Source organism: Spea bombifrons, chromosome 2 (genome assembly GCF_027358695.1).
Source record: "Spea bombifrons isolate aSpeBom1 chromosome 2, aSpeBom1.2.pri, whole genome shotgun sequence".
Classification (NCBI taxonomy): domain Eukaryota; kingdom Metazoa; phylum Chordata; class Amphibia; order Anura; family Pelobatidae; genus Spea; species Spea bombifrons.
Genome location: NC_071088.1, coordinates 57750940 through 57778692, shown reverse-complemented (window position 1 = coordinate 57778692; position 27753 = coordinate 57750940). Strand labels below are relative to the sequence as shown.

General features: G+C 41.2%; 2 protein-coding genes across 2 annotated transcripts in view; one reads left to right on the top strand and one right to left on the bottom strand.

The window, feature by feature from the left end:
- Positions 1-10385: 10385 nt before the first annotated feature.
- Positions 10386-18042, top strand: ZNHIT3 (zinc finger HIT-type containing 3). The gene is made up of 5 exons (XM_053454329.1): positions 10386-10584; positions 11473-11504; positions 14116-14202; positions 14763-14825; positions 17738-18042. The coding sequence occupies exons 1-5, from the start codon at positions 10517-10519 to the stop codon at positions 17935-17937; spliced, it is 450 nt and encodes a 149-aa protein (XP_053310304.1). The 5' UTR covers positions 10386-10516; the 3' UTR covers positions 17938-18042.
- A 117-nt stretch (positions 18043-18159) lies between these two features.
- MYO19 (myosin XIX) overlaps positions 18160-27753 on the bottom strand; it is a 33603-nt gene continuing 24009 nt past the window's right edge. The window contains exons 19-24 of the mRNA XM_053454282.1: positions 23111-23220; positions 20977-21122; positions 20649-20778; positions 20176-20261; positions 19274-19615; positions 18160-18734 (exon numbers count right to left, since the gene is read on the bottom strand). Coding sequence (XP_053310257.1) covers positions 18618-18734; positions 19274-19615; positions 20176-20261; positions 20649-20778; positions 20977-21122; positions 23111-23220 — 931 coding nt within the window. The 3' untranslated portion in view covers positions 18160-18617. The remainder of the gene's footprint in view (positions 18735-19273; positions 19616-20175; positions 20262-20648; positions 20779-20976; positions 21123-23110; positions 23221-27753) is intronic.

The window sequence follows — 27753 nt, the reverse complement described above, 5'->3', positions numbered from 1 at the left end:
GCTAGCTGCAGCTTCCTCTCTGCTTTGTTCTTTGGACCCCAGTCATGTACTTCAGGACTTTCCATATCTGTTAGGAGAGTGTGGTTAGGCTGGTAGACAGCATGGTGGTCTGACTCAGCCCTGACTTGGTTCTTCCAGCAGCCCTGCCAAATTACCCATCTTTATGTTGAGGTCTGTGCTAAGTTCAGCCAGGTAATGTGTTATCAAGAACAATGTACTGAGTCATGCATGCATCAGACAGGCACACATGAATTAATTTAAATGAATATAATTCTATAATTATATTAATATAAACCATATGTTGAGTAAATTATATCAAAGTATTATGAGCAAGAATGCTAGCCCTGATTCTTTCTATTGTAGACAATGTATTAGGCAGCAAAGCTGGAACAGGCTGGGGGACAAAGAAGGGTGTTCAAAGTGGGGACACAGGCATTTGGGGTTAAAAGAGGTGAAAGAGACAAAATAAGTTTGGCTTGGCGGAGATGAAAAGCATACAAACGGCACATACATGTATGAAGTCGTTACACTTGTGTAAACGGGATTTTAAAAAATGAAATTCAATAACACAAATACTAAATATACACACTGAAAAGCGGTTATGTGGTCTAATCATGTACCATTTTAATGTGTTCTTGTGATTCATAAAAATACCAAGCTTTCAGATCTTTTCACTTGAGTACAGCGAATATCATCAAGTTGTGAAGCACCAGCTAGAATGTGCTATTTATTATTCTTTCAATTTTTAGGACATTGATCATCGAGGCTTGACTCTGTTACTGGATAGCATGTTATATGATACGTTATATAGGAGGGCCATCTTTACATTTATTTCAAGTGATGTTCACTGTATTGAAACCCTGCTGTATTTAATAACTGCATGAATCTGCTGGAGCTCTATAAATAATAATACACAGTAGTGTTTAAAAAATTAGCAATTTGCTATTTTATTTTGTTTGTGCCCAATGCTAGACCTATGTGTTTCTAGTAAAAATTTTGTATATATTCAATTTGCGGGCATGCCTGCCAATATATAGTGATAAAAAAGATTAAAAATAGACACAAGGTCTTTAGAAGAAGCTGCAGCGCTATACTTTCTGTGGAACAGCCTGCCAGCAGAAGTGATAGAAGCTAAAACAGTGAGGGAATTTAAACATCCATGGGATAGACATAAAGCTATCCTAAGAGTAGACCAAAGACTGAGTAACATAGACTGCATGTGCTGAATGATTATCTGTCATTGCACTAGTTTTGGCTACTAAAATCAGAAAAATACAGAAAAGAAGGCTTTGTCATTAAAGTCCTTGAGCACAAGCTGGAGCAGGCTGGCGGTGAGTACAAGAGACTTGCACATTAGCAAGCAGGCGATGTGTTCAGCTGAATACATCTCCTGCAACCCTTGGAGCTATGGAGCAGGGAATACAGATGCATAGGGAAGATTATGAAGAATCTTTCCATGTATTTGCAAGAGGACAATATGGTCATTTAACTGGGGGCATTAGGCTACTATATGCATTAAGGTGCGTAGGATGGCTTGAGTGTCCCTTTAAACAATTCTCAATGTTGGTATTGCCATAATGCCATATAAACTGTGGTCAATAAATGGGCCGTTGATATTTAATCTCCCTCACTTTACTATACATTATAAAAGGACACCCAAGTGAGCTTTACCTGCAAGAAAGGCTGAGCTGGTCATTTAACTTTCAAATGTTTCCCTAGCATTAAAACTGCATTATTCAGAACCAGCTAAGTTGTTCAGTCTTTCAGGTAAAGTTCACACAACTCTCTAGCAAACTAATGAACTTCTCTATGGTACCATTTATGTATAACTAAAGATGTGAATGTATTGATGAACATACCTCTTCTTGTGCAAAAGGCATCTTGTATATATAATTGAGGTTTACCAATGAAGACATTTGTTAATTGTTCTCTTTCCTGAATGCTACTGTATAGCCACAATAAAATGCCCCAACTTATCTAAAGATTGACTGTAAGTTACAAAAAAATGAATGAAAATTCTAGTGACTAATGCATCCACTGAAATTTACCAAATGCTCTCCTTAGGAGTTAGATTGGTAAGTTATACTTCTCAGTGATAATTCATGTTATGCAAATGGTATATGTTTATTTGTATATTTTATAGGAATATTGTCAAAACTATTACATAATTGCTTTGAAATACTGTTAATAAAATTATGTACAGTTAATTTAAGAAAGCTGTTGTTTGCATTATATTTTTCTTTATATAATCAAAAAAGAAAGCCATTCACATAGGCCTCAATTACAGTAACCAAGAATGTTAAGGTATCAAAACTAATGAGTCTGGTATTGAAAGCTGTGTTGGGTTTCAAAAGAGATTTTCTCAGAATTTGTTTTCACATCCCATCCCCTCTGAACGGTGGATACCTAGTTCATCATTTCTTGAGCACAAGTGAGTCTTTTTTCAACCTTTTTATTATCAATGGAATGTTTATAGCATTTGGTGTTATTTCTAAATTGAGCAGTAGACAGTAAAATATCACTTTCGTCGAAATTGTCATATTGCTTATTCCAATCCATCAGATTTGCATTGAGCAAGAAGAAAAGCTGGTCTGCACTCCAGTAATAACCATATGTGTGGCTGCCCCGCCCCAGATCAATCTCATCTAATAGTCCTAGATGACCTTTATCAATGCTGATAAACCAGAATGCATGTATGCCCACAGTATGCATGAGAGGAGCTCGTAGTGCCTATTAGTGATGACCAGGAAGAATGATGCAATTGTCTTTTTTTTCTGGGTCACTGTGTTCCCTTTTTTTCCCATTAAGTGATGACAAGACCCCTCCCCTCCAAGGTGAACTACAACGGCCTGGAGTCAGAGAGTTTTAGAAGGTCCACTAAAGGGTCGGCATGGGGTACAGTCCCTTCAGTTGGATTATGAACCATTGTATGTACGGAAATGTCCAAAGTAGTATAGTTTGGGTAGGATGATCCAAGGTATTAATATAGGGGCACCAGCGTGTAAAGAAGGCTTTAGTGTGTATTAACTTATATAAGGCTGACTCAATCCAGTCCAAAAAGAGGGGTTGAAGTGTCTTATAAGTATTATGAGCAAGAATGTTAGCCCTGATTCTTTCTATTTTAACCCCTTAAGGACCAGGCTGTGTTTTACTTTTTGTACCATTGGGACCGAGGCTGTTTTAACGCTTTTGTGGTGTTCGTGTTTAGATGTAATTTTCTCCTCACTCATTTAGTGAACCCACACAAATATGTTGTTTTTTTCAGGACAAGAAGGGCTTTCTTCAGATACCATTGTTTTGATCATATTATCATATTATTTAATTTCCCATTAAAAAAAAATAATAAAATATGATGAAAAATTTAAAAAAAAAACATTTTCTGACTTTTACCCCAAAAATCTTTTACTCATCCAAAAAAGCTAATGAAAAAAACCTACTAAATATATTCTACTATTTGTCCTGAGTTTAGAAATACCCAATGTTTTTTTGCTTTTTTCTGCATGTTATGGCGCATTAAGTACAAGTAGCGTTTTGCTATTTCAAAACCATTTTTTCCAAATCTGGTAATTCTCCCCCCCCCCGTGCCATTTCGGGTATCTTTGAAGCCGGCCAACGCAATTTACCCCATCAAATCATGTATTTTTGAAAACTAGACACCCCAAGGTATTTCAAATGCTAGAATTGTAACTCTTTCCATGCACTAATTCTACCACCAGTCTTTGTCAAACTTTGTGGTAGTAATTTATTGTGTGTTTTTTATCGCTAAAATTGCTCTTCAGGTATGGATTTACAGCTCCTGGTATACAACACTTTCAAACAACACTCCAATATGTGTTCAGCAACATCTCCCTAGCACAGTGATACCCCCCATGCATGGGTTTGTCAGGTTGTTTGGGAGGTAAAACACCACATTTAAGAAACATTTTTTAACTTGGAACTTTTACATCTGGTCATTCTGCCCCCATGTCCTAATAGGACCATCTTTGAAGCCGGCTAATTCAATTTACCCCATCAAACCATATATTTTTTAAAACTAGACACCCCAAATTATTTCAAATGCTAGTATGTTAACCCTTTCCATGCATGAGATTCTACCACGAGCCTTTGGGTATTTTTTTCACATAAATTTATAGCTCCAGGTATACGTCACTATCAAACAACACCCCAATGTGTGTTCAGGAACATCTCCCCAGTACAGTCATACCCCACATGTATGGGTTTGTCTGGTGTTTGGGGTTAAAATGCCACATTTTGGAAGTGCGCTTTTTTTTCCCCATTTCGGTCAGTCTGTGCATATGTCCTATCTTTGAGCCTGGCCACTCCAATTTACCCCATCAAACCATTCATTTTTTTAAATTAGAAACCCCTTGGGTATTTGAAATGCTTTTATTTAAATTTTTCCATGTCAGGATTTTTGGGAAGATACAGTGCTAATTTTAGCACTTGCTCATAATAATAAACTTTATTTTTTTATTTTATTTTATTCTTTTTGGACTTTTTTTTACATTTTGCTGGAACTGGATAGTTCCTCTGATGCATAATAATTTTTAAATGTTACCATGTTTTTTTTTTTTAAATATTTTACTAATCACATAGTGATTAGAAATCTGGGCTCCATTGACTTGTATGGTTGAATGCAGTACCTGTATTCAACCTGCAAGTGGAGCCAGAGTTCTCTAGAGGGTCTGGAGACCGTCTAGCGAACTTTTTCAACTTTATTAATATTATTTATTCTTGCGGATGGTGAAGATCACCGGCAGTGGCGGCTGTGACCGCTTTCCGGAGTGGTCACAGCCCGTCCTGGGGTAAGTGTTTGGTGTCGCTGAATGCCTCCTAATCGAGGCATTCCAGCGACACCATTGAAGTTTAGGAGGTGATCGTTGATCGCCTCCTAAACGCTTTTAAAACGGGCGTCCGCCGCCATACAATGTATGGCGGATGTTGACACCCCGGGGAGGGGCCAGACATGGCCCATGATGCCGATCTCGGTGTTGCTGAATGCCTCGACATCGAGACATTACAGCAACACAGTCTAAGCTTGTTGAAGTCTCATGACGTGTCAGGCACGTCATAGGTCGTTAAGTGACCGTTTTGCATGACGCTGACCCGGCAATGGACGTTAAGGGGTTAATTGTAAGATGTTTGGCGCTGTATTAGGCAGTTGAAAAGTGCTGGTGGACAAAGAAGATTGTGGAAAACAGGCATTTGGGGATAAAAGAGGGGAAAGAGACAAAATAAGTTTGGCTTGGTTGATATGAAAAGTATAGAATGTATGACGTTGGTACACTTGTGTAAATGAGAATTTTATAAAAGCAGAAAAACATATTGTCTATTTTAAAACAAAACAGTATACATAGCCACTTTATCCCAAGTCTTATATGGAGATGGAGTCTCTAGTCGAAATTAACACTTTTTTTTTTAATTGGGCCAACACAGAAAAATAATATTTCCATCTGAATAAAAAAACCACAGAGGTCCTGAGAGCTTTTGTAACTTTATATCTTTGTTTTCTATGTTGGCCCAATAACCGCTATTAACCTAAACTAAAGACTTCATTTCCATATTCCTCTAATATAGCATGTCTCCCATATATCCCTATTAATTAGGGACAGTCCCTTAAATTCCGAATTCATCTAACCTCCCTGAGGTCCTTCTCTTCTAGGAAATAGCTGGGGTAGCCAAATAAAAAAAAAAAAAAAAAAAAGTATTTTATATCTATATTAATTAGTAATACTAGTGCAAAGTGGGGAAAACAAAAAATATCTCATAAATGAAAAAATAATAATAAAACTGGCCTAACCACCTACGTAATAGTAGTAAGCCTAAAGGAAACTTAGACAATCTCCTAATGATACAAAAATAACTAAGAGGTAAAAAGGCAGAAGACAGGAGGTAATAACCAACTAAAACAAAACAAAAGAGTTTTAGTGGCGAAAGTGGCCAGCAGAGGTTGTCTACGCGCATCACACAGACGTCCACTGGCTGCCCCCGCTAGACACCAGGGAGTCTGAGGATGCATTGGTAAGTTGGGGGGGGGCATATCTAGGGAGCATAAAGCATATCGGGGCCAGAGTGGCATATTTACAGGGCATAAAGCATATCAGGGGGCAGAGTGGCATATCTATGGGGGCATAAAGCATATCTGGGGGGCAAAGTTGCCACTATCTATAAGTAAGGTGCATTATGAATTAGGGAGAGCTTTTGTTTTTCCATATTTCTGTTGGATAGATAACAAAAATGTTAAAATACATGCATTCCTGTTCATTAGGTAAAATACTGTTTTACCATTCCACTAACATGTATTTTGTCTTTAAAAAAAAAAAAAAAATTCTTTAAAATAGCACCAAACTTTAAGGGTGCGGCCTACAATTGAGCCAATACAGTATTTATACACAAAACATGATAGGATTAGGGGTATAATCTCATCAACCACCAGACAGCCTGGCTCTGCCACACAGTTCTATGGCCAGTAATGGCCACCCGACAAAGAGTCACTATTTCGGGGTGATCCTGAGGGAGTGGCGTCAATCCTGGGGTACCAATGGAGAGCTCAGGGTCCCAAGAACTTCCCCGGGAATAGTCTGTGCGGTAGCCGGGCCAGAGTTCCATAGCCACGGCTGGGAAAACCGGTCCCAAACATTGGTAATAAAACCAGGGTTCACAAGCTCCCTCTCTGTAACCATCACCGAGTGTAGCCCACCACACGCTTCACGTAACCTCAAAATAGTGATGTGGGACAAAGGGTGGCCGTAGTGACGCAGTTCCAGCGGTCGACAGGCATCGTCGCGGTTCCTAGCCCCTGTACAGTCCCATGAATGTAGGGCTGCAATTAACGATTATTTTCATAATCGATTAGTTGGCAAATTATTTTTTCGATTAATCAGATAAAAAAAATGAAATGTACATTTTTCGGTTATTTAAAATAACGATGTTAAAAACAAAAGGCAGAATAAAAAAAACTTTGATAAAAATACATTTCTTGTTTTTATTTTCCCAACCTGCCCCCCCCCAGATATGCACATCTGAGCCCAGGCTTGCCACACTACCTCCCAGATATGCCATATACCCTCAGATATGCCACACTGCCAGCCACAAATGCCTTATATACCCCATATGCCTTATACCCCCAGATATGCCACTGTGCCCCCTGATATGCCTTATACTGACAGATATGCCACTCCCTCCTCCCCAGATATGCCATAGTGCCCTCATTGATTTACAGACTTGTTCGCATCACACTGACACAATACTTTTATAAATAAATACAGGATTAATATTCACTGCCCCCAGGATTGACATTCCCCTTAGTTTGCTCCCCTTTACCTCTAACCTTAAGATAACTTTATTAAATTAATTAAATTAACCCTCAGTCCTCACCATTAAATTAACCCTAAACACCCCATCAACCATAACTGCCCCCAAATTAACCCTAAACACCCCATCAACCATAACTGCCCCTAAATTAACCTCCACCTCCCCTAACTTTCAGCAACCCAATTATTAATTTTATACTCAGTTAGATGAGTGTCACAGCCATGTAGACACTATAGGAAATGGGCGGGACCAATCTTCAGTGTGACAGGGACAGGGAGAAAGAAGGGACAGGGCCAATCGGCAGTGACTGCAGGGAGGGACTGTACGTAGTAACTGCTGTGAGTCACACTGAAAAAACCCTCATTTTATAATTGCTAAAAATCGATTCAACTAATCGATAATGAAATTCGTTGGCAACAATTTTCATTATCGATTTTATCGATTAGTTGTTGCAGCCCTACATGAATTTGCGGTTAGGTCCCGGTCAGGGGCATAGAACGTTTCCTGGCTTGTAGAGCCCCAAAGCCGACTAGTTCATGGGAGTCATAGTTAGGGCAGACCAGACGGGTTTAAGGAAAAATGAAAGCCTGAATATAAGACTACCAATAAGAAAAAAGCTTTATTAATAAATATGAGTTCACATGTAAATTATTTTTTTATATTTAATAACTATGATTGAGAAAAATGAATGTTTTGTTTTAATTGCCAACCTGCCCCCCTAATATGCCTTATACCCCCTATTTACCACTCTGCAATGATATCCCTTATTACCCCCCCTATTTGCCAATCTGCCCCCCCGATATGCCTTATACCCCCTATATGACCCCTGACTTACCTATGCATCCCTAGATTTGTCCCCCCGTGTTCCAGTCTCCCTGGTGTCAAGTGGGGGCAGCCAGCAGATGTCTGCGTGCAGACAACCTCCGCTGCTACCCGGGACTTCTATGACTGAGCAACGGGAGGCCACGTCACCGGGAGCCCCAGCGGAAATACCGTGTAGCAGCGCAGTGCTCGCAGACGTTCAGCAGCTGCTAGAGAGGAGATTCCAGGTCCCCTGCAGCGCTGCTTGGGATCTGGAGCTTAGTCTAGTAGTCTAGTCTATTTGAGGTCTGAATAGAAGAGGACCTCGATTATAAGGATTTGCTCTGAAAAAAAACATTGTCTTATAATCGAGCAAATACGGTAATTTGTAAATTTACGGTAATGTACAGTGCAAAAAGGACTGCAAACATCCCTTGCCAAATGCATTAAAAGTAGCGCGTCAACAATATAATAGATATAGATATTGACACTGGCCAATTGGAATGCTGTGCTGCAAATGAAACAGGATGAGAGCTGCTCCAAATGTTTCAGTCCTATTGCTGTCCCCCTTAATTAGATGATATAATATACCATTAATAAGAAAACAATGTGGCAAAGGACAAACTCAAGCAATTTTAAAATAAATTTAACATGGTCTTATGTAAAATATCCAGGTTTCTCCAAGAAATATTTACAGGCCATAATACCAATATGATGAGTTATTTATATAAGACTTAACCTCTTCAATCCCCTATGGATGTACCAGGACGTCCAATAAACGCCTCTCAAGAATCCCCTATGGACGTACTGGTACGTCCAGCCCTTGTTGCAGCGTCAGGGACACATCCCTGCCGCTGCACGGGAGATCAGGCTGTTTGACAGCCTGGACTCCCCACTGACAACAGAAGGCGGCATCGGCGGCTTTCTGCTGTCCGATCTGATGTAACAGCTTCCGGCCTGAAAGCTGGAAAGCTACTACATTTTAAACTGCCTGATCGCGCGATCGGGCATTCCCTTCCGGGTTGCGTCACTGCTGACGTAACCCGGAAGTTCATCGGAGGACAGGATATCCCCTGCAGGGGATATCCTGTCCTCCGATGAGGCACAGACGCTGCGATCTCTATGCACGTCTGTGAGGGCCTGCATAGAGATCACAGTGTGATCAGTGCAGGGAGATCGCAGGGAGTGGAGTGAGAAACCATGTCTCTCACCCCCCTCCCCTCCCATCCTGAAACAGAAAAGGAGGGGAGGGAAAAACGGTTATTCATTTTAAAAAAAAATCATTAAAATAATAATATAAATAATAAGCAACAAAATAATAATGTGAGCTAAGTGATGTCATTGTGACATCACTGGCATGTTCAGGAGGTCCCTAAGAGGACCTCTAACCATTTTTGTTTAAAAAAAAAATATAAAAAATATATAAAAAACCTTACATCCCATTGCCCTAGCATAACATCTACCCAGTATAACCCTCCTGCCCCCGTTCACAACCCCCAAACCCATTAAGCCATAGGCATAAAAATTATACAGAAAATGTACACCTAATAGTATGTTCCCTGGTGTTGGGAAAGTATGGAAAGTTTTTTTTTTCTAATTTTCGCTAGTTTTTACAAAATTTTGCGTTCTAAATTTTCAGCTAATCATCCAACTATGGTATCAAAAGAAAGCTCTATCTCTCCTTGAAAAAACAATATATAGTTTACATGGGTACACTATTCGCAGGAAAAGAGAATAATTGCTGAACCGACATAGCGCAAAAATGGCAAAATTGCTCTGGGACTTGAGGTACCAAAAACCCCAGGGATTGAAGGGGTACACCTTTAAGGGTGCGGCCTATATTCGAGCCAAGGGCTCTCAAGGTAATCCTCAAATACTGTGTAAATAACATTTGTTATTGTTCTAAATGCCTCACTCAGTCTTGGAATAACTGTGCCTTTAAATCACCCTCCTAATACAATTGTCTGTCCATCTTGTTCATCGAAATATATGTGCCTAATCGTGATGAGTGACTTGCAATATAAAAAGGTAAGGCCACGACCAATAGAAATTATTTCTACCTTTCAACTGTAAAGCTTGTTGTCAGTCAATAAGGTTTCTATCTATGAATGTTTAAATTAACTAAATTATCCACATCTTTAGAGAAGTTAGTCGGAGAAGCAGCATAGCCGTGTATATCTCCCGATAATCACAAACTTAGTACTCCTAGTAGAGCGTCTATTGGCTGCATTCGATTTTCCGATCCAAGTGTCGTGTATGGATTAGTTTTGTCTGAGCAATCCGGATGTGAGGTGCGCACGTGTTTTTTCTATGGTTCTCCGTCTCCATTTGAGCGGTATCTCTGGACGCAGCAACATTTAACTCGGAATAATTTGCGAAGGACAAACCAGGGCTTGGTGCAATGCAGGAATGCTGCGTGTGTTCGTCTGGGTCACCAAAGTATCGCTGCCCTGGTTGCAGGGATAGATAGTAAGTACTGTGAGGAGTGTCTGTCTTGTTTTTTTCATTCGCATTCGATTCATCTGGTGATGCTCTTTTCCTCAGTTGAATATCGAAAGAGAATAATGATGTCACTAAGGTTGCTGCGTGTGTTACAGACGCATTTTTAGGGTTTCTTTAGTAAAAAAAAAAAATCCGAAATTATAGTAGTAATAAAACCAAACGTTGCTACGCATGTTTTTTGGTGCAAAAGCAGCGTTAGACTAATTTCAGTTACATAAATACCCCCGGTAAATGCTTTGTACACATAGGAAGAGGTGCATAAAAAAAGGTTTCCATGTTGAACGTAACCCCCTAGGCGTTACTTTGATGTTTGCATTAAGCCAGCTAACTGTATTTTGTCTAGACTGGGTAACTTGTTGGGCATAGAGAGACAATTAAGCAAGAATAGCCAATATACTATTGCAAGAGGCAATAATGTCCAAAACATTCTCAGTGAAGCAACCTGGATCCTCTTTCGTCACCCAAAGCAAAGGTTTTTTAACACAGAAAAATGTTCGATAAGTGTTGAGACTACTGCCTGCCTAATGTCGGGGCTGCTTCAAATACAGTATACCTGAACAGGCAAGGGTTGAGCGCATGCTTTACTAAGAGCCCAATGCTTTGTTCCTTTTGCACCAGGATTCATTACATGTATTTATAGAGGGCTAGAAGTGCTATTATTACAATAGGGGCACAGTGAAAATTAACGATAACCTTCAATTTGACAATAAGATTAACGTGTTAAGTCATACTGGTGCAGATGGAGAAGTCTAAGCATATGTGTGTGCCAATGGCATGCCAATATCATAAGTCATAGTCCTTATGCTTTTATTTCACTTTGAATGTACTAAATACCCTTTCCCCCTTTTATTACAGCTGTTCCGTTTCCTGTTGCAAGACACACAAAGGTACCATAAGCATTACTAGAAAACGTTTTGGTCTTGATCTTGTAAAAGAACGATATATTTGCATGACAGCAGAACAAGAGCAGTTGTCGGTGTGCTCATTGTACATTACATTTTATAGTGTACAAGCAGATTCTGCGGTTCCATTACCATACGGGAGAGTGCGACTTAACAGTAACGTTCAAAACTGATAATAATATCAATGATAACATTGACCCCATGGTCTGAAGTAGTTTGGCCCCTGCAAGTAGCACTGAGAAACTGGGACATTTTTGTGAGTTATGCCAACTAAAGGCACTTCCGCAGCACCTCATGTGCCACAAGTTTCCTGTGAGCCAAGCTTGTGTGTTGAGTTTCCAAACTCTGAGGATACAGGAGATGGTGATTAATACATACAAAAAAAAAGGACTTCCCATGCTCCTTCTCCAAATTGAGCTTTTGAGCCAATACATTTTTAACTTAAACTGTTTCAAAATGTGTAGACTGCTATTTTACAAATTGTGGGACCTACCTACACTATTTCTGTGCAAAATTCTCTGCATGTGGTTTTTCATGTACCGTATTTGCTTGATTATAAGATGACCCCCCAAAACTTGAATATGAATTTAGGGGGGGAAAAAGCCTGAATATAAGACTACTGTATAAGAAAAAAGTTTTACTAGTAAATATTCACATGTAAACTGTATTTCATATTTAATTAAAAAAAATGCATTTTTTGTTTTTGTTTCCTTTTTATTTGCCAACCTGCACCCGGTTATATGCCACTCTGCCTCCCTGGTATTCCTTTTAACCCCTAAATGCCACTCTGCCTCCAGAAAGCCCTTATACGCCCCGTATGCCACTCTTATACTTACCAGATTTCTCCCCGTGCTTCAGATTCCTTGGCATGTAGTGGTGGCAGCCGGTGAGGGTCTGCGCTATTAGCGTAGACAACCTCCGCTGCAGCTGGCACTTCCACCGGGGCTTCCATGAATGAGCACCAGAAGGTCATGTGACGCCGGCGCTCCGTCATAGAAGCCCTGGCAGAAGTGCCGGCAGCAGCGAAGGTTGTCTGCGATCCACACAGACATCCACCGGCTGCCAGAGAGAAGGATCCAGGTCCCCTGCAGCGCTGCGGGGGATCTGGATCTTAGTCTTTGTCGGACCTTTTATTTGGCGTCTGATTAGAAGACCACCTTGAATATAAGACTATGATAATTTTTCAGGGCATTTGCAAAATGTGTTGCAAAATACCGTATTCGCGCAAATATGGTATTTTTGTGCATGACATTCATCAATGCATCAGATTAGAGCTGAAACAACGAATCGATAAAATCGATAATAATCGATAACGGAAATCATCGATAACGATTTCCGTTATCGATTAATCGAGTGATCAATTCGTTGTTGGAGCACTCGGCTCCTTTTACTTACCTCCGCGAGCGTTCCCCGCTTCTGCTACACGCTCTGCAGTCTCCGCCTTCTTTTAGCTACGTGACGGATGTGACGCGTTCCGGAGGTAAGTATTCTTCATGTCTATGTGCACGGATCGCACAGAGCCACTCGCACAGAGCGAATCGCTCTGTGCGAATGGAGCCACTCGCACAGAGCGGTTCGCTCTGTGCGAGTGGCTCCACTCGCACAGAGCGGTTCGCTCTGTGCGAGTGGCTCCATTCGCACAGAGCGGTTCGCTCTGTGCGAGTGGCTCCATTCGCACAGAGCGGTTCGTGAGTGTGGGTGCAGGGCAGAGTGGGGGTGGGGGTGCAGGGCAGAGTGGGGGTGGGGGTGCAGGGCAGAGTGGGGGTGGGGGTGCAGGGCAGGAGACTGGGTGCAGGGCAGAGTGGGGGTGGGGATGCAGGGTGTGAGTGTGGGTGCAGAGCAGAGTGGGAGACTGGGTGCAGGGCAGAGTGGGGGTGGGGATGCAGGGCAGGGTGTGAGTGTGGGTGCAGGGCAGAGTGGGTGCAGGGCAGAGTGTGGGGGCAGGGCAGAATGTGGGGGCAGGGCTGGGTGCAGGGCAGAGTTAGAGACTGGGTGCAGGGGCACAGTGCAAAGTGCTGGGTGCAAAGTGCCAGTGCTGGGTGCAAAGTGCCAGGGCTGGGTGCAAAGTGCTGGGTGCAAAGTGCCAGGGCTGGGTGCAAAGTGCAAAGTGCTGGTTCAAAGTGCTGAATGCTGGGTGCAAAGTGCTGGATGCAAAGTGCCAGGGCTGGGGCAAAGTGCTGGGTGCAAAGTGCTGGGTGCAAAGTGCCAGGGCTGGGTGCAAAGTGCTGGGTGCAAAGTGCAAAGTGCTGGGGCAAAGTTTCTTGAACAGTAATAGTCCACCTCTTTTCAGAATGTTTGGGGTTATTTTGTTTCATAAATATTGTGTTTGGGTTCTTGTACTTTGAAAATATTGTTTTTTATTACATCATAACAAAATAAGAATGTTAATGTAAATTTTAAGTTGTTTTTTAACATCCAGTTCATTAAATTCTTTTAAATAAACGAAAAATTTGCATATTGTTTTTTTTTATCCGATTAATCGATTAATCGAAAAAATAATCGGCCGATTAATCGATTATTAAAATAATCGTTAGTTGCAGCCCTACATCAGATTCATAGTTAACATTTCTGTGTGACCTGTTTTTGTTCTTAATAGAACAATGCATTGGTAAAGCAACTGAAGGAGTCACAGATGTCTCTTCTTCACCTCCGGTAAGAAGAGCAGAATCATTAAAATACAAAGGTATGTTAAAATGTTTCATTATCTTTTTTGTCTTGTTAGATGTTAAACTTGGGCTGAGTGTTGTGAGTGCTCTCTGCATAGCTGCTACTATGAAAGTTTCTCTGCAGACACTATGCGTTTCTTCCATTCTTTGGTCTTAACAGGATACTTTGCATGTGTTAACATTTTTGTACTATTTACCTGTTGTCTAATCATCCTCTGCCAAAAAAGAATTGTGGCTTTATCATTTTTTAGGGGGCAGGGTTGCTTTTAAACTCAGTGCAATCGGGTATTTTTAAGACTGTCCATTTACATCATGGCATGGTATAAACATCTATCAAAGGTTTTGTTTTATGAGCATGTGTAGTAGTAGTTTTAGTACAATTTACAATTTGTATTATTTGAGCCTGAGACTAGCTTAGCGCACCGACATTTTTTCTTTTCCCTGTTTTAGTACAATTGTAGTCAGAGTTCTGGTGCAGGATATTGAGAAAAAAAAACTAACTTTACTGATACATTAAAAGTCCATACCAGCTACACATATATTATTTCATTAACTTTGTGGCTTAATGTGTATTCAGGTCATTTGCTTGATGAGGATGACGAGTCTGACAGAATTTCTGAGGACAGATTGAAGCTTTTAGGTAAGGTTATACAATTGTAAATGCCATGATTGTAAGGGTGCTTTACAGTATGATCACTGACCAGAGTTTATTATGCTGTTCTATAAGGAAGTCATGGAGAAGAAAGCCATCCATGTTGATAAACCTAGTTCCATATGCACTGATATTGACTCAGCAACTAGCTAGCTGAAACACTTGGGCAGTTAGATGGTGAGGTTATGCAAAACCAATTTTTTTTTTTTATCGTCCATTATTTATTTTGTCCATATTACTCATCTGATTCTAACATCCACATAGGGAGACCAATGGTGGCGTTGTCTCCAAATAAACACCAGAAGCATGGTGTAACTTTTGTCTTCCATGTGATCTCTTTATTTGGTGGATTCATGGTGGACTAAAGTACACTGCTCAAAATAATAAAGGGAACACTTAAACAACACAATGTAACTCGAAATCACACTTCTGTGAAATCACACTGACAATCAATTTCACATGCTGTTGTGCAAATGGAACAGACAACAGGTGGACATGACATTATAGGCAATTAGCAAGACACCCCCAATAAAGGAGTGGTTCTGCAGGTGGTGACCACAGACCACTTCTCAGTTCCTGCTTCCCAGCTGATGTTTTGGTCACTTTTGAATGGTGGCGGTGCTTTCACTCTACAACCCGCACAAATGGCTCAGGTAGTGCAGCTCATCCAGGATGGCACATCAATGCGAGCTGTCTGTCAGCGTAGTGGCCAGAGCATGGAGGCGCTATCAGGAGACAGGCCAGTACATCAGGTGACGTGGAGGAGGCCGTAGGAGGGCAACAACCCAGCAGCAGGACTGCTACCTCCGTCTTTGTGCAAGGAGGGGCAGGAGGAGCACCGCCAGAGCCGTGCAAAATGACCTCCAGTAGGCCACAAATGTGCATGTGTCCACTCAAACAGTCAGAAACAGACTCCATGAGGGTGGTATGAGGGCCCAACGTCCACAAGTGCTTACAGCCCAACACCGTGCAGGACGTTTGGCATTTGCCAGAGAACACCAGGATCGGCATATTCGCCACTGGCGCCCTGTGCTCTTCACAGATGAAAGCAGGTTCACACTGAGCACATGTGACAGAGTCTGGAGAGGCCGTGGAGAACGTTCTGCTGCCTGCAACATCCTCCAGCATGACCAGTTTGGCGGTGGGTCAGTAATGGTGTGGGGTGGCATTTCTTTGGGGGGCCACACAGCCCTCCATGTGCTTGCCAGAGGTAGCCTGACTGCCATTAGGTACCGAGATGAGATCCTCAGACCCCTTGTGAGACCATATGCTGGTGCGGTTGGCCCTGGGTTCCTCCTAATGCAAGACAATGCTAGACCTCATGTGGCTGGAGTCTGTCAGCAGTTCCTGCAAGAGGAAGGCATTGATGCTATGGACTGGCCCGCCCGTTCCCCAGACCTGAATCCGATTTGAGCACATCTGGGACATCATGTCTCGCTCCATCCACCAACGCCACGTTGCGCCACAGACTGTCCAGGAGTTGGCGGATGCTTTAGTCCAGGTCTGGGAGGACTCTTCAAGAGCATGCCCAGGCGTTGTAGGGAGGTCATACGGGCACGTGGAGGCCACGCACACTACTGAGCCTCATTGTGACTTGTGCCTGTAGTGTGGTTTTCCATTTTGAGTGTGACTCCATATCCAGACCTCCATTGGTTGATAAATTTGATTTCCATTTAGAATTTGTGATTTTGTTGTCAGCACATTCAACTATGTAAAGACGAAAGTATGTCATACGATTAGTTCATTCATTCAGATCTAGGATGTGTAATCTTAGCGTTCCCTTTATTATTTTGAGCAGTGTATATGAAATCTTTCACTGCTGGCACAGTTTCTCTTCTGCTGCAATTGGGAGTGATGGGTGTTAATAAAAGAAACTGGATGGGCCAGCAGAAGCAGGCTCGAATAGGCCGCACCCTTAAGGTTTGGTGCTTTAAAATATTTTTAAAGAAAAAATACACAGTGGAATGGTAAAACAGTATTTTGTCTAATGAACAGGCATACATGTATTTTAACATTTTTGGTATCCATCAGTGTGTCAGCATGTTATATACAGACAGAAAACTTAGTTCCAGTTTGCACTGATATTGACTCAGCAACTTCTATTTAGCTAGCTGAAACACTTGGGCAGTTAGAGGGTGAGGTTATGCAAAACCAATATCTGCTTCAGATATGCCACTCTGCACCCCCAGACTCCCTGGTGTCTAGCTGGTCGAAATTTGTGCGATGCAGACACGCGCATTGCCGCAGACGTTGATTGTGCGATATGCGGAGGCAACCTCCGCTGCCGGCACTTCTATGGTGGAGCACCGGAAGGTTACGTCAGCTGGTGCTCCACCATAGACGCGGGGATCTGGATCCTAACCCTGCTGCTTACCCGCAGCAGGGCTAGATGAAAAAGAAAAAAAACACCCACCCTGCGCCTATGTCCTAGGCGTTGGGCGATACGAACTGCGCATCCCTACGCTAAACCCTGAATATAGGCTGCACCCCCACTTTAAAGACCTAAAGTGTGGGGGGGTGCAGCCTATATTCGGGCCAATACAAATACCCAAATCACAACTAGACCTCCACCTCCCTGCAGACAAATGCAACAAGTGCAGACACAGAAGAATGAGAATTGGTTAGAGGCACAGATAACACAAGCTTTAAGTAAACTATTTTTTCAAGATTATATTATAACTATTTGTAGCGACTTTGTACCCGTGCTGCGTATTCTTTTAACAAGTGTCTTAAGATTTGTTCGTACATCCATGCCTGTGGGGGTTTACTCAATTACTGAGGTATTTATTATAGAGTTCTATTTCAAATATCCTCCTCATATCTAGAGGGTGATTTGTGCAAGATGGCAGATGTGTAATAATTCAGATATTAGTGTAGCTGACATTTGTTGTGTTTTGCAGGGGAATCGGAAGAACTGAAGTATTTACTATTAAATCCACACCTCAGGAAGCTTCTCGTTAACCTTGATCACGCTGCGAAAAAAGAAGTGACAGTGAAGGAATGTATGCAAGAGCCGCTGTTTGTAGAGTTTGCTGATAGATGTCTGAGCATTATAGAACCAGACGAGAAGGAAAACAGATCTCCAGAATTAGATCAATAAGAGCCTTTTCTTATATAGACAATAGACAATCCCACTGGCTTTTAGATGTAATGGACATATTTTCTTCAAACAATAAATATATATTCTTCTTTGGAATCAAGCTTATCTGTGTGAAACAAAGCCAACGTTTCTCTGCTTTGTCATCCTTGTAATTGTCTAAATGGTCAAGTATTGGAAGTGTGGTACCACACAGGAAAAGAGTATGTCCACAAGCAAAAGGTACAAACATTATCTTTAGTGTAGTATCGTGTTTACATATTTAAAATGCATCAATTTTCATGTACTTTACAGTGATTTTTTTTCCATACAACTTATACAATTTTGTTTTAGTGCAATTTCTTTAAATTAGGGAGAAACAATTCTGAAAACTGGGGGAGTTTTATTGTATATAATTTCAGGAACAGTCAGTGTGTCAGCCTCTTCTTAAGTCATAGTACTGTAGTTCATTAGGTCCCAGGCTAAATGCAGTGTGATATGTGAAGCTGCTGACCCTGTGCAACCACATACAGAATTGGTTGGCAGCATTGTAGTGCGACCAGCTGCGTGCAAAGTATTGTGTAAAATCTTGATCTTTAGAGTCTTCTGGTGGTACAAGTAGATCTTTAAGATTTTTTTAGAACAAACATGGAAGTGTGGAATTTACAAGTCAGATTTAAGATGATTCATAACAGAAGAAGTCCTCATTGTGTCTTTTCCAACAAAATCTCATTGAATCCATTTATCCCACTGCTTAGGGCCTCTGGGCAGGTGTTTGCATAATGTAGTGGAGATCTCTTGTAGTGAAACTTGACTGATCCCTAAGGAAACAATAAGTTAATATTCTGTAGCACCTATTTCACTGATACAGAGAAGTTCACCTTACCCGTCGCAGACGGTATATAAAAATGTAATCTTTATGGTTGTTATATTGCTGGGGATAATGTTTCACCGGTCTATAGCGGGAACATGTTAAGATATGGCAATGTGAAGCAAAAACCTCAAATGAAAGCTGCATCACCTCGCATATCTTCTGATATCTTAGCAGAAGCCAGACATTAACCCCTTAATGACAAAGCCCGTACATGTACGGCTCAAAATGCATTGTTTTCAATGGGTTTAGGGACCGGCCATTGTCCTTAAGGGGTTAAAAATAAATGGTAAAATCAGAAGATGTTTCCATTTTATGTCTATGGTAAAAGGACCATATTTCAGATTTAGCACCAGTTCCTTGATATGTTCAAGGCCAAGCTTACCAAATGCTACTTCCGCATGACATTTTAAAAAGGCCCCATACATCTTGCATCTTAACCAAGCCTATGTAAAAGTCTTGTTAAATAGTACAACTACTGAACTTTACCTGTGGTAGAGCTCTTATTGAAGTGATGCCAGGTTCTGACCGATTAGCTTCCACCCTGTAGCCATTATTTCTTTTTAGCACATTCAAGCATGCCAAAACGTAGAGGTGTCTGTTAAAAACATCAGCTACAATATTCTTCCTCAGGGGTGGTGCCCTAGATAAAACCAAACCAAGGATCCAGGTCTGAAAGACTACATTTTGAGCCAAATGTTTGTTCTGCAGACAATTGGTGTTGGACGAAGTAGCCAATCTAACTGAAGAGGCAGGCAAGGGGATGTGTCCAATTTCCATGTCTTCTGTAGTATTGTCCAGTTCCATAGCAGCTAATGCTTCCATTTTTTCCTTGGAAAATAAATAAATAAATAAAATATATATATAAATAAATAAATATCCCCATTTTTTATGAACAGTTTAAGAAGTACAATTAAAATTAAATTAAAAATGAAAACAAATGTGTTGCAATTAGGGATGCACCGATATACCGTTGGCCGAAAATAAAAATAAAAAGTCTGAAAATAAGTCAGCAGGGGCCCTGCTGCTTACCTCAGTGTTGCTCACACAGTGTGCGAGCAGCGTCTCTTGTACCGCTCAGGGGAAGCAGGAACCCGGCAGACTCAAGTGAATTTATCTCACGTCACATGACCCTACTCCGTTCCTGCTTCCCTTGGGTGGCACAAAAAGAAGCAATGCAGAGGGAAGCAGCAGGGCCTCTGCAGAAGATCTGCAGTTCAGTTAAGGGGGCCCATTAACTTATGTTTGAAAGCACTTTGACATGACACTTAACAGCAGTTGAACCTTTGAATACATGCAGCAGAAATCACCTTAAATGAGAGAGAGAGAGAGAAACAAATATTGCAAGTATAGGACACTTTTTGTTTACTTAGGAAAACAAATAGTCTTACTTTCCATTTCTTCCATATTCTTTTTATAACAGTTGCAGCCTTGTGCATTCTTTCAATGTTCTTCTTTGTAAGCCAGCGTCTAACAGCTAAGAAAAGAAATGTATACATCAGCACTGGAATGTATGTAGACATCCATTGCTTAGCACAAACAGGACTATTTACATTTTTCTAACATCACATATGGAAGGCTTTTAATTTATCTGATCAACCCACAAAATGGAAGTTTTCTTAAATAAAAATAATAAAACCACCTGGCTTTATAATTAGCATGTCTCTGCAAAGTGATCAACTGTTCTTTAAAAATGTAGCATTATTCCAAAAATGTTCAGGCAACATGAAATTAGATTGAAGAAAATGCTTTGGGTGGAAACAACCAGTCTATAAGGTGAAACAAATATGAACTACTCAAGATGCAGTAGAACAGAGTTTGCAAAAGCTGGAAGATCAGAGGTTTGCTGGCCCTGTCACATTACCTGATTGGATAGTTGTTGCTGCCCTTTTCTGCTTTGCTTGCTTTCTTTGCTTATACCTCCTCCAGCAACACTGAATACAAAATGCCTTTTCTGAAAGTGACACTGTGCGTCTCTCTTCAAGTAGCTCTATCTATTAAGAGATGGGGAAACCGTTATGTGCTACAACTCTATCTTATTAGCATATTTTAAACAAAACAAAAACACTGTCCACTGCTGGAGGTAAGATGTGTTAAAGATCAAACTCAATTTATCCAGACATCAATTTGTAACTTATTACCGGCCCCTTTGAATTACACAGGTAAGAGGCAGCCAAGGACACGGGTCTTACCGTTGCATGAGTCAGAAACACTTTGGTGGTGCCACAGTGTGCAAGTGTATTTGGTGTAGATGGTTTTTGCCCCTTTGACAGGACAAGGTGAAGAATATTCTCAACCATACATGTTATTTCATTTTTCTCCTCAAGAGACATATGGTCTGCAAACACAAATTGTAGCTATTACTAATCAAGTTCATAAGCATACCGTATACTTTAAAATCAAAGTAGTTATTGTTCATAGAACCTTAAAACCATAGAACCCCCCACTGTAGAAAAATACAAATTAAAGTACCGGTACTATGTTTAAAAAAAAAAAAAAAAAAAAAACATTTGTATTCATAACTGCATACAGACAAGTTATGTTTGACAAGGTGACCAGAGGAAATCATTGCAGATAAAGTCTCAACATTTTTCTCGGTGATTAATTTACATGCAGTGACACCATATCTCCAGCTATTATGGGCACAGCCAAGACATTTCACGCAGATTATCCCCCTTTTTGATTTTTGTGACCTCTGCTTAAGATACCGCTGTTTTTCATGAAGCATGATGAGATTGCAGAGAGGGTCAATCACAATGAAGGCTCTATTTTATAGTTAGTATCTTACATTAAAACCACCAGAAGAAATATGTTGAGGCTTTAACTATATGACAATTTATGCAGGCAAAAGATTTACCTCAAGAATAAAGTTTAATGAGAACTTGATCCAATCATATGAAAAATAGAACAGCGAAAAGAAGAGATATAAGTAGATGCAGAAATCCATAATGCTTGTTAGAAACTGAGAAGAAAGGCAGAGAAAAAGAAATGTAAAAACATAGGAAAAGTAGGAAGGCATGTGTCCTACAATATTGCCCAGTGAATATTTACATAGTTCATTAACTATTCATCATGAAGTTAAAAGGCAATAGGCCGTGAGTACGGGCTGACAACAGAACCTATGCAAATTGTTTTTGATGTACTGAATGCTTAAAACATAGAAAGCAATTTATACATATTTGTACTTTTATCAGAAATCAATACCCTGATCCATTCTTTTTTTGATCTCAGGTTGTTCATATGGAGTTGTGGAAATATAACTCTTATTATCTCTAATCCAACCTTCAACAGCCTGCTATCATAGAGCTTCCTGGTGTCTACTGATCTAAACATCTTTTTTTATGAAACAAGAGCAGGTTAACATCATGCACATCCTTTCACGCACTGTTTTCAGTTTCATTAACCCCTTCGGTCCCCTATGGACGTACCGGTACGTCCAAAAAACGCATCCAAATAATCCCCTATGGACGTACCGGTACGTCCTGCCCTTCTTGCAGCGGCAGGGACACGCCCCTGTCGCTACACCGGAGATCAGGCTGTTTGACAGCCTGGACTCCCCCCTGACAGCAGAAGCCAACATCGCTGGCTTTCTGCTGCCCAATCTCATGTAACAGTTTCCAGCACGAACGCCGGAAAACCGTTACATTTTTTAAATACACGATCACGCGATCGGGCATTCCCTTCCGGGTCGCATCAGGACCGGGGCACATCCAGACCCTGCTGGGATATCCAATCGCTCAGATGAGGCACAGACACTGATCTCTATGCAAGTCTGTGGGGACTTGCATAGATCACAGTGTGATCGGTGCAGGGAGAGTGAAAAACCTATATAAAATTAAGTATTTCTGAAATCATGACACCCGATTAGATAAACTTGGAGAGGATTTTCCATCACTTGACCTAATTTTTGAGGATTCAGAGGGAAAATATATAACAAATTAGGGTTTTTTCAAGTTTTTGCTAGTTTTTAGTACATTTCTCATCCTTAATTTTCAGCTAATGATCTAACTATGGTATCAAACGAAAGCTCTACCTCTCCTTGAAAGATCAATATATAATTTACATTGGTACACTATTCAAAGGAAAGGAGAATAATCTCTGAACGGACATACAGCAAAAATGGCAAAATTGCTCCTGGCTTTTAGGTACCAAAAACCCCTGGGACTGAAGGGGTTAATATGAACTTTCTAAATTAAACTCTCAAGCTGTTCATCAACAAAACAGTGTCAAATGGACTGATGCTGCCCAGAAGATGGCAGTGTGTCATTTAGTAAATACATTGAACCTTAGCAAATTTATAGTAAATTGAATCTAAATCTGAAATACCTTTTTTCTTCTTGGCTGGTGAGATGCCTTTCATATGGTTTTCCATTCTATGTCTCAAGTTTGCAGGGGCAATCACCCCGTACCTTTCCACAAAGCTTTGAAACGGAATCCTACAGAGAAAAAGAAGCTTATTAATGTTGTATTCTACATTTAACCAATGCTCTGTATTACTACTTTAAAATCTATATAAAATGCATTAAGAATTAGTAAACTCTTTATACTCCTTGTACTGCTTACATATATACACCAAATCAGCCATAACATTATGACCACCTGCCTAATATTGTGTAGGTCCCCCTTCTGTTGCTAAAACAGCCCTGACCCATTGAGGCGTGGACTGCACTAAACCTAGGCAGTGGAGGCTCCTCCATAGGAGCACATGCGCACGTGAACCCCCAAGTGCAAAAGGAAATAAAATGCAATATTCATAGAAAATCAATTTTAATCTAATTTAGATTAAAATGAATTTTTTATGAATTTTGCAAATTTATTTTTTCTTTTGTGCTTTGGGATTCACATGCCATGAAGCATCCTGTCCCCTGATGTAGCACAAATTCCTATTGGTCAGGAGTGATCTGATCATCAGCCCACTTTTGGTTCTGCAGCAGTTCTAACTCCAGAGAAGGGAATAAACAATGAACTGGATTTCCTCCAAGGTTCTATTCTGGAAAGGTATATCTGAATGCTTCTCCGTAGGTCTAATACGTGGAGCAGTTGTTCCTTGGATTTTTTGGCTCTGGACAGAAAGATGGCAGGACAATTTCTTGGTTTCTATGAAAATGAGAAAACACTTTTGGAATAAATTCAGGAAGGGTTGTTTCATTGACATTGCTTGAAGTTCCCCAATCCTTTGTGCAAAAGTGAAGGCCACTAAGAGTACTACCTTAAGAGGTTCAAAGTGGGAAGAGGTCAGTTGTTGTAACAAGATTAAGATCCCACGGGGAATCATAGGTTGACGTCTTGGTCGTAGCCTACAGATTCCTCTGCAAAACCTCTTGATCCAGGGATGTTCGGCTAGATGAAAATCTAGGAAGGTGCAGAGTGCAGCTATTTGTACTTTCAAGGTGGTTGGTTGTAGACCGCCATCAAACCCAAGCTGCAGGAAAACTAAGACAGCGTAGATGTCTGAAGGCGAAGATATGTTGACTTTGCACCAAGAGAGGAAGGTCCTCCAGATCTTATGATATTTTACGGAGGTGGAAAACTTTCTGCAGGAAATCAAGGTTATGATTACTGTTGGGGACAAGCCTTTGGATGGAAAGATGGAAAGAGCTGTCACAGGCCAGTTGGATGAGATCGGTGAACCAAGCCCTCTTTGGGCAGTACGGAGCAATGAGCATGACTGGGTGAGAACCATCTCTTAATTTTCAGCGTGTAATCCCATGCCTGTGACAGAGCCTCTAGTCCTCTTTCATGACCTATGGGGGAGAGGGAGAAGTTGTTCTTGACCTGCTTGTTGGCGTTGGATGCCATCAGATCTCCCCATAATCATCTGAAAAACATCCTTGTGCAGGCTCCATTTGCCCAGGAGAATGGTTTGTCTGCTTGTTGGTTTGTTGTACCCTTGATGTGAACTTCTGACAATTGTGTTTGATTGTGTTCGGCCCATAAAGATATCTAGGATGTAAGTGCCTGGAGTTTTTGGCTTCTTGTTCCCCCTTGTTTGTCGATATACGATACCATCGTGACGCGGTCTATATGTTTCCACTGCTCTGTTATAATAGCCATTAGGGAGTCATGAACCGGCAAGGTTTTTTAATATGGTCCTGAAATGGGTCCTTAGTAGTGGCTGCAGATATTAACAGTCCTTTTTCTTCCACTGGGAAAAAAAAAGTAATTTACTTCCCTATCTCCCTCTCTTCATTGGAGGACGAAAGGGAGGGAGAAAGGGTTCTGGATCTGAATTTGAGTCTTCCTCAGCCTCTGGTATATGCCCCGTGAGGGAAGGATAATTCCTGGTTGGTCCAAATATCTGTGCTTGGGCTTGATGGGTACTGGCCATTGATTTAAGATAATCAAATGTTGACTGCAATTCGCTTTTCAGCCAGGTGGTTACTTCAGATGTGGAAGATTGGCTTGCTCTAGTACACGACCCACAAAGTGTAGCAGAAGCATCATGCAGGGTTTTATGGCACGAGGCACAAGATTTATGTTTGGTTTTTCTTAAGGTATTCCTTGGAGGAGAAGGGTCAGCATATCAGGAGTTTTATCTGTCATCAACTGCCCGGTACGCAGCTCATAGAACCAAACTTACCTTTAACTCCAGCATCGGTCTTTAAACGGGTTTCCTGGTGATTGAAACCAGAAGTGCGCCCATGGGAATTGCTGCTACGTCGGTAGCGACAGGCCAGAAGTGACACGCGCTGCCGGCACCATACCGGAGCTGAGACCCATTACTGCCTCTCTCCGCTCCAATTCTCCTAGGTGGTGCAGGGGAGTAAACGATACGGTAAGGGATTCCTCCCATCTTTGCACACCTCTAGCATTGGTCACTGGTCTGCTCCTGTTAAAGTGCCTTGTCAGCATTCGCTTTACCTGCCAGTGTAGCCGAGTGTACAGAGGCTTCCTGTTACATACGGTACCCTGCCGGGGTACCCATAAAACAAATAAAAAGGGTAGAAGCGCAGTCCCTTAGCTCCTTCCTGACAGAGGCAGGAAACTAAACTGGGGATAAGGGGGAGGTTCCTTTTTTTGTTTGTTTTTATAGCAAGGAAATTTTAGTATTCTTTCCATCTAACTACCAATGAAAAAGAAATGTCACAAAAAATAGGAAGGTAAAAGCGCTAAGAGCAATAAAAACAGCAATAAATTAAATAGTCCTATAAATAGCAGCAGCCCACTTGCCAAGGTTTCCTCTTCTTGGCTTGGTAAATAACTTGGAGGTCACAGGAGATAGTGGTTGCGCATAGAGGAGAAGAAAGTCACAATAATATAATATGTGGCTGGCACCGTGTGGTAAGGAGTTAAGGAATGGATACTCACATTTTTTGGGGACTTAAGCAATTAGTCCCACAAAACTTGCATGGGCGATACAATCCTCGCCTGGGGATATCTTTAGCAGCAGTCCTGTGTAGTTCTTTTTTTTGGTTCTCAGGATAAGGTGCACATAAAAAGTTAAACAGAAATAGACATAGTGCTTTCTGTATAATAAAATGAATAAAACAAATAAAAACAGTTCACTATATACTCACAATATGGTGAGCAATAAATGGATTGCTCACACCTTCTGGCGTAGGTGGAATGATCCCCACCGATATGGTGTTACTTTTTGTGCTATTTTTATTGACTTTTTAATGTTTTTTAACCAGAAAGCTGAAAATAAATAAGTTTTTTTTTAAACCATTCTTTTCTGCTCCTGGTATCCTTTTATTGTTTTAAACACGCAAGTTTATATCCTCGGTGGGGATCATTCCACCTACGCCAGAAGGTGTGAGCAATCCATTTATTGCTCACCATACTGTGAGTATATAGTGAACTGTTTTTATTTGTTTTATTCATTTTATTATACAGAAAGCACTATGCCTATTTCTGTTTAACTTTTTATGTGCACCTTATCCTGAGAACCAAAAATGAGAACTACACAGGACCAGGCCCGGACTAGGACAAAAAATAGGCCCGGGCATTTCAGACTGAGCAGCCCATTTTTATGAAAAAACATATATGTACATACATATACATAATACTTGGTCATTCAACATGGGAAGCCTGAAGCCACAATTTAGTACAACTAATCCTTTAAATAAATATTATAGAGTAAATAACACAATACCTTATCTTTTCCACTAAATGATTTCAGGGCCTTGAATGTTTTGTCCCCTGAAGTCACTACAAATTCAGGAGGGCATTTTATCTCTGGATAAGTAAAAATGAAATAGTTCCTACTGTAAATTAAGGAAACAGATAACCAAACACACACACCAGGACAGGCTTTTCCACACCGACACCCAGACACACACACACACCAGGACAGGCTCTGCCACACCGACACCCAATCACACACCAGGACAGGCTCTGCCACACCGACATCAAAACACACACCAGGACAGGCTCTGCCACACCGACATCCAAACACACACACCAGGACAGTTAAAAAAAGAAGAAATGGTTCAGCACTCAACTCCCAGGAAGCTGGGATCTAGCAGGAAAAAAGGGCAAAACAAAAACAGAAAGCATAACAAAAATAGCAACGTTTGGCCGAAACGTTGCTTTTTTGTTTTGCTTTCTTTGAAAAAAGTAACCTAAGGATTGGAAGCTGATTGGAGTGCTGGGTTTCTTTTCTGTGTTCCTACACATACCAGGGCAGGCTCTGCCACACCAACACCCAAACACACACCCCAGGACAGGCTCTGCCACACTGACACCCGAACACACACACACTAGGACAGGCTCTGCCACACTGACACCCAGACACACACACTAGGACAGGCTCTGCCACACTGACACCCAGACACACACACACCAGGACAGGCTCTGGACAGGCACACCAACACCACACCGACACCCAAACACACACACCAGGACAGGCTCTGTCACACCAACACCCATACACAAACACACACAAGGACAGGATCTGCTACACTGACACCCACACACACACACCAGGACAGGCTCTGCCACACCGACACACACACACCAGGACAGGC

Coding starts and splice junctions, on each gene's coding strand:
- ZNHIT3 (XM_053454329.1), top strand. CDS start 10,517: ATGCAGGAATGCTGCGTGTGTTCGTCTGGGTCACCAAAGTATCGCTGC. Junction 10,585..11,472: donor CCTGGTTGCAGGGATAGATA/GTAAGTACTGTG, acceptor CTTTTATTACAG/CTGTTCCGTTTCCTGTTGCA. Junction 14,826..17,737: donor GGACAGATTGAAGCTTTTAG/GTAAGGTTATAC, acceptor TGTGTTTTGCAG/GGGAATCGGAAGAACTGAAG.